Source organism: Hyalella azteca, unplaced genomic scaffold, assembly GCF_000764305.2.
Source record: "Hyalella azteca isolate HAZT.00-mixed unplaced genomic scaffold, Hazt_2.0.2 contig13043, whole genome shotgun sequence".
Taxonomy (NCBI): Eukaryota; Metazoa; Arthropoda; class Malacostraca; order Amphipoda; family Hyalellidae; genus Hyalella; species Hyalella azteca.
Window position 1 is genome coordinate 12264 of NW_025942980.1, and position 6302 is coordinate 18565.

The window sequence follows — 6302 nt, forward strand, 5'->3', positions numbered from 1 at the left end:
CCTCAGTCCAGTAGATCCCTAAGTCCCGCGGGCCCCTCAGTTCCGTGATGTATTGTCACTGCTGCTCAGCTGTTCTGCCATTCATCTTGTTCCTGAAGGCTCACCTGCTCTGTCATGACGTAGCCACGACGAGCAGACTTGACGCTGCCACGGCAAAATGTCTTGAATGACAGCCTGCGACGTGCTGAGCAACAGCTTCAGCGCGTCTCTGTCTGCCCCAGAAATTGTTTATATGTTCCATCTTCCTTATTGTCTTGTGGTACATTATTGAAGCCTTCTCTTGCCCCCAGCATCCCATGCCCCCAGCATCCCATGCCTGCCGTATCATTGTGCTCTCTGCCACTCTTCGCCCCGCCACGGCCGTCGCTCGATATTTCTAAAAGTGCTGCGGTCTTGGCAGTTGTCGCTATGATCAAGCCTCAGGAAGCTTCCATTAACTCAATTAGCGTAAAATTATGTCTGTCAGCACTATTTAGGCTTTAAAAATAACCGCGTATTGAAAGAATTTGCTTTAATGAATACTTTTGCGGCAGTGAATGTGAATCTATTATGAATACAACGTCATTGGACTCGAGGAGACCCTCTGAAAATATGTGAGATGTTATAACGAGCCTCTGTTCAAATAACCTGCTTCTAATTTATGGGGGCTGGTCGCCAGCCTGCATGCGGCGTCGATTAGCAGCCGCTCAGCAGAATGTGCCGCGCCTCATAATCTCATTGCGGTACATAATTAATCTTTTGAACGTGAGAAATTATCCGGCTGCTGCTTCATTAAGTATGCAGGCAAGTGGTCCTCGTGGGACCAAATTTCCCGGCGCTCAGCCGAAACGCTACCGTTCAAGCGACTTCAACTGTCGTTTCGGTCAGAAAAATAAGGGAAACTCGGATAGTTTTTATTTTATTCTGGGACGTTTCTGTGAATGAAAAAAAGGCTGAATGAGGTAGTCTATGGCAACAATATAATTATACTACTTCTGTCTGCAGAAAACTGTTCTTGCTGAGCTCATACATGTTTCTTTGCATATGAAATTAGTGACATGTTTTCTTAACCCATTGAGTCCCACTGGCTGTCCTAAAAAATGACATCAAAATAATTTTCTGTAAAAGTAGAAAAAATTTAATGTCATTCCTGAATACATTATTACATTTGGACAGAAGTATATCGTGACGTATGCGGATTTTTTGGTGACGTGTGGGATGGCGCCAATTCTTTTTTTTTAAATACTCGCATATATTTTTTGTCTATGAAATTACGACGGTTCATGAATTGTTCACATTAGTGAAAAAAAGTTATGCCGGCCCTGCAGGAATTCTCTTGCTTTATCCACAATGCGACAATTAACCTCTGTTCACGTCGATAAATCTTGGTGTATAAATTCTGGCTTAAAAATTCTTAAATTTATCTACTAAAAATTTCGATAAATTCTGGCTTAAAATCAAAATTGGAGGAGCTTAATAGCAGTAAAACATGGTCGTATTGTAACTGCGGCTCAGTTCAAACTACCAGCTAGGCCCTAGCACTCTCTTCCTTTTCATATATGACTCGTGATTATACTTACCCACTCCCCAAATGATAAGAAATTACGCGAATTTCAACAATGTCATTATGCCGAGCCTATATGCAGGCGGTTTCGGTCCGGTCCCCCCAAAATACCCACTTGGAGAGCCGTTCTCTAAACTAATCAGTATTGTTCATCGTTCTTAATCTAACGACATCGTAGAAAAACTCTCGCAAAGGATACGAAGTTCGCTAACTCATGCAAATGTCGCAGAAATTAGTCCATTAATTTAATTTACTTAATCCTTCATCCGCTTCATTCCTCCTTTATCGACCCCTCAGCCCTGGACCGCCTTTCCCCCGTTATCTACTCGAGCATTCATCTTCCCCACCGACAGGGAAGAATGAAGCCCCACTTTCATCAGCGGAACTTTAATGCCAGCGATTCATCCTGCGCTGCGGCGCTACACTGGCCCGAACTTTACTGAAGAGTCTAGCGAAGAAGTTGCTGCTGAGCTTAAATCTGCCACTGCCTTCTTGCCATGTCATCGCACCGCCATAAACCCGGTGTTTTTTCGAGTCTCTCAATGTATTTAAACCCATTTATATAGTCAATCTCCAAATGTGCAACGCTAACCTAAGTGCTCAATGTTGACGTTACTTTCATGGTCTTACATGCGTAATCTGGGCCTATACCTTCAAAAAAAGTTAAGAGATCGCAAGTTCTTGAACCAATCATTGACGGTCTTTCAAGCAAAATCTACCAATCATGGACAAGAAAATAGAGCGTAAGCACTTACGTTCACTTAGCGAATTTTGAAGGTATGGCCCAGGGCAATAACGGTTAAGTATCTATGGTGCGGAGTGTCGTCACGAATTGTAGTCCATTAGGCGACGAGTGAGCGCAGTCAAGGCCAGACAGGATCTGTCAATTTGCATGCATATAATGCCGTGTTGTGCGACTCCTTGCTGCCGTCTTGTGTAGCGCGTCTGTCGGGCGCTATGTTCCTGTCATTGCCTGTCTCAGGAACACTCCTTCTCCAGCCCGTGTAATTATATAGTTATTTCCAGCAAGTCTGCTTCATTAGAAACAATGTTACACAGTTCCATGTATTATATATGTACTATTAGCGATGTATTACTTTGATTAAATAACAAATTTACCTTGCTTATAGTATAGGCATTCTTTCTAGAAAACGAATTTTACTGTAGCCTCTCACATTTTACGACAAAAGTTTGGAATTTTCAGGGACTGATTTTGTGTTGCCTATTATATTCTCTCGGAGGTTCTCTCTGAGGGCTTATTAGCCACCGCCGCCGGCAACAAGTTTTCCGGCTTATTTTATGAGTCTGGCTGCTCAGGTCAAATGCTTGTTCTGAGAAAATTTTGAAAGATGTTAATGCTAAAGCGATAAGTGTTTTAAAATATCCTGGCTGAGTACATTGCTGACGTTTCATATATTTTCATATCTAATACTCACCCTTCCGAGTGAGAATGAATTCTCAGTAAATAATCAATAAATGCCTCATTGTGCGACTCGTCACCTCCATGTAGTGGTGAAAAATTTGCCAAGTCTTTAATGGCGCTAACGAACTTCATTTCTTTCCTTTCTCAATTACCAATGGCCTGTCAAAAATTCTTACAACTATAAAGAATGCATGAACAGTACTTGCACAAATGATTTTAAATAATCAAGCAAAAGCTAAACTGATGGGGGAAAGAGGCGCTGCAGGCCACATCACTTCAGCGGATGAACGTTTCTATCGGCGCAGGCAAAACGCATTATTGGGCATCGATTGGATCGGCAGTTTTACGGCACTCTGAAGTCGAAATGGTGTTACTCTTTTATTACCTCATTAGCCCTGAGTATGAGAATACGATGAATTAGCATGAATGACATTAAGATTAAACTGAATTTATAGTTTTGAAGATTACGTCCGTTTTTTTCTAAATTATTCGGCTAACAATAGCTCCGCTAACGTTTCATTTTCTAGTGACGATCCAGCTTCTTCATAAGAGCACCAGGTCTCACCTTCTAAATGTGGTGTCGTCGCCTCTCTGTTGACCCTGTCTTTCTATTGTAAGCTATTCGTTTAAATTTGTGTGTCCGTTGTAATCCAGAATGTCGGAGACGACTATCGTGCAAATTTTTATGTCGTACAGCTTTATTGATCAATTAATGCCGGGATCATACCTGCTCTGTGTTTCAACTTATCTTTGTGCCAAGCAGTGCAACCCACGCATTCTCTACTACTCAAAACATTTCTACCATTATATGTTTGAACATTTCTTCGATGATTAATTAGCTATTTGAAAAGGCCCCGATTCTTCTTAAATGAGATGGCATTGCTGCATTCTTAGTCAAGAATCATGGTAAGCATTTTTTACGGACAAATGCCAATCTACAATCGTATGAATGCGTTTACAATGCTACGGTAGTGCCGGAAAGACAACTTTGGCGCCGTTATTATAGCGCCACTCTTACCCTTACAAAATTCAGAGGCGTGGTAGCTTCTGATTCGAGGAATCAGAAGCTGATGCGGAACTGAATTCTGATTGGGTAGATGCTGAGCCATGTCGGCTCTGCTGGGCTGTGTCTCGACCGCAGCGGCAGTGAGCGGCACTAGCGCGGCGCCTATGCGGCGCTACCACTTCGCGGTTGACTGCATGCCGGCACCAAATCAGCGCCGTGTTGGCAGTGGCCTGAATGCGTCTGTCTCATTCAGTTCATGATATAATTCAGCCCTGTGGTACCTGATCACAGATACACTCACAGAAATTAATGAGACTTTGTACAAGAAGCGAAGCAGTTTTTGCTCATGAGTGGGTCATTCTGAACCAGTTTGGCATGGTAATAGGGCGTATCATTGCTACGTCCGCTCTCTGCTCTGAGTGTGGGAAAGGGCGTCACTATGTGGACAATCTGACACATTTATTTTTCTGAGTGTAGGCAAAATTTTACACATGCGCATGTTCAGCACACGAAAAATATTCTCAATTGCAAAAAAATAAAGAATGAGTGTGAAAAATCTCGTTCTAGATTAATGTATGTTTTTCAATATGGATGTAATTAATAAGTGAATAAACGTGCACATCCTGATATTTTTATAATTGAAATAATTTTAAGCATATTTTACATGCGTCTGCGCAACTTATTACTGTCAGCGAGCAAACACCACGGCGCTGCAGTTGTTCACTCGACGAGATATCGCGATTATATCACGATACTTGGTGAGTTTTACCTCATATGGTCGCTGTTAAATTGTGCTGACTAAGTATTATCATCGATGCAATTTGAACCACATTAGGTGTAAGTAAGTAAAAATGAGTTATTCTGGGAGCCTCCATCCTAAAATTGAGAACACTTCTGCTAGGTCCCTTTGAATTTAATTCGTGAGTAATATTTTCCATCGTAAATTTTACGTGTGAAATTTTCTTATAAATCTCAATTGCGCGTCATCCGCGCTGAGGTTCACCACTCCGAAAAAATTGCTTAATATCCAACGACAAAAATATAGAAATGAAATCTTTACCTTTTTTAGATATACAGCAGAATATTTTAGAGAACTCATCGCTGCTGCCTCGTCAATACGACAGATCAGCAAGCTCTGGAATCTCAATCAGTGTCAAGATGGCGAGTTAGGTTTTCGCAGTAAACTTCATGCAGTTTCTAGGGTGAGACGTCACACCCAGTGCACCTGGAAAACTGTCAATGTCTAAGGAATCTTATTCCATTCTATCATCATAAATCTTTATTACTCCGTGTAAAAAGTTCATGTTATATAAAATAGCCGGCTGCACGGTGGTACTGTGGCAGCCAGCGGGCGCTTGGAGCACGATGATGGCAGTAAACGGCAGCATTCCGGCACTAACGCGGCTGATATGGTGGCAGTAAACGGCAGCATTCCGGCACTAACGCGGCCGATCATTACCGACGTTTGTAAGTTCCTAGCGGGTTTATGTATGCATCTTGCTACGAACGAGGATAATAATGACGCTCTGCCACATGGCGGTACCTTCTCACAAACAGGCGCGTCATCATCTGTTGCGTGGAACTAAATTTTCTCTATGATTTTCGCCCTCCCTCGACTTTGTTAGTTTAATTGCCGGTCAATTATATTAGATTTTTCTCATTGTTTCCTTGTTGTTCCATCAGTTACTGGGACGGTGTTCTGCTGACATCATTCAGAACCATCGTGCGGGGTATAACTAATTAACAATGCCTTGTCAAACAGAGCATGGAAACACAACTTATCCTGAATCTTTGATTTTTGTGCAGCGTGAGCCTCAGCAGCTTCGACTCTGATGGAGAGGAACCTTTCTACGACGCCGAGGACGCCCCCAACGACAGAGGTCTGCCTATAGCTGTGCTAGGTGTGCCTATAGCGGTGCTAGGTGTGCCTATAGCGGTGCTAGGTGTGCCTATAGCGGTGCTAGGTGTGCCTACNGGCTGGGGTGTGGGGTGTGGGTGTGATGCGTGGTGGTGATGGGAGTGTGGTGATCTTTGTGGGGTGTGTGGGTGGGGGTGATGTTTTGTGGTGATTGAAGGGGTCTGGTGGGTGCAGTGATGGGGTCTGATGGTGGCAGTGATGGAGTCTGGTTAGGTTAGGTGTCGGGGTCTGATAGTGGCAGTTATGGGGTCTGATGGAGGCAGGTAAAGGGTCTGGTGGGTGCAGGTGTCGGGGTCTGATGGAGGCAATTTAAGGGTCTGGTGCACTAAGTAGACCGTATACCCCACAGGACGGACGACGAGGATCAGGGCAGCAGCAAGAGGCGCAAGCGAGGCTCCATCTTCTTCAGGAA

At 43.4% G+C, this 6302-nt stretch overlaps 1 protein-coding gene across 1 annotated transcript in view; it reads left to right on the forward strand.

Moving 5' to 3' along the window:
* The window catches only part of LOC108673493, a 16863-nt gene extending 10877 nt beyond the window's left edge, over positions 1-5986 (forward strand). Inside the window, exon 3 of the mRNA XM_047883489.1 lies at positions 5779-5986. Coding sequence (XP_047739445.1) covers positions 5779-5986 — 208 coding nt within the window. The remainder of the gene's footprint in view (positions 1-5778) is intronic.
* The last annotated feature ends 316 nt before the right edge of the window (positions 5987-6302 follow it).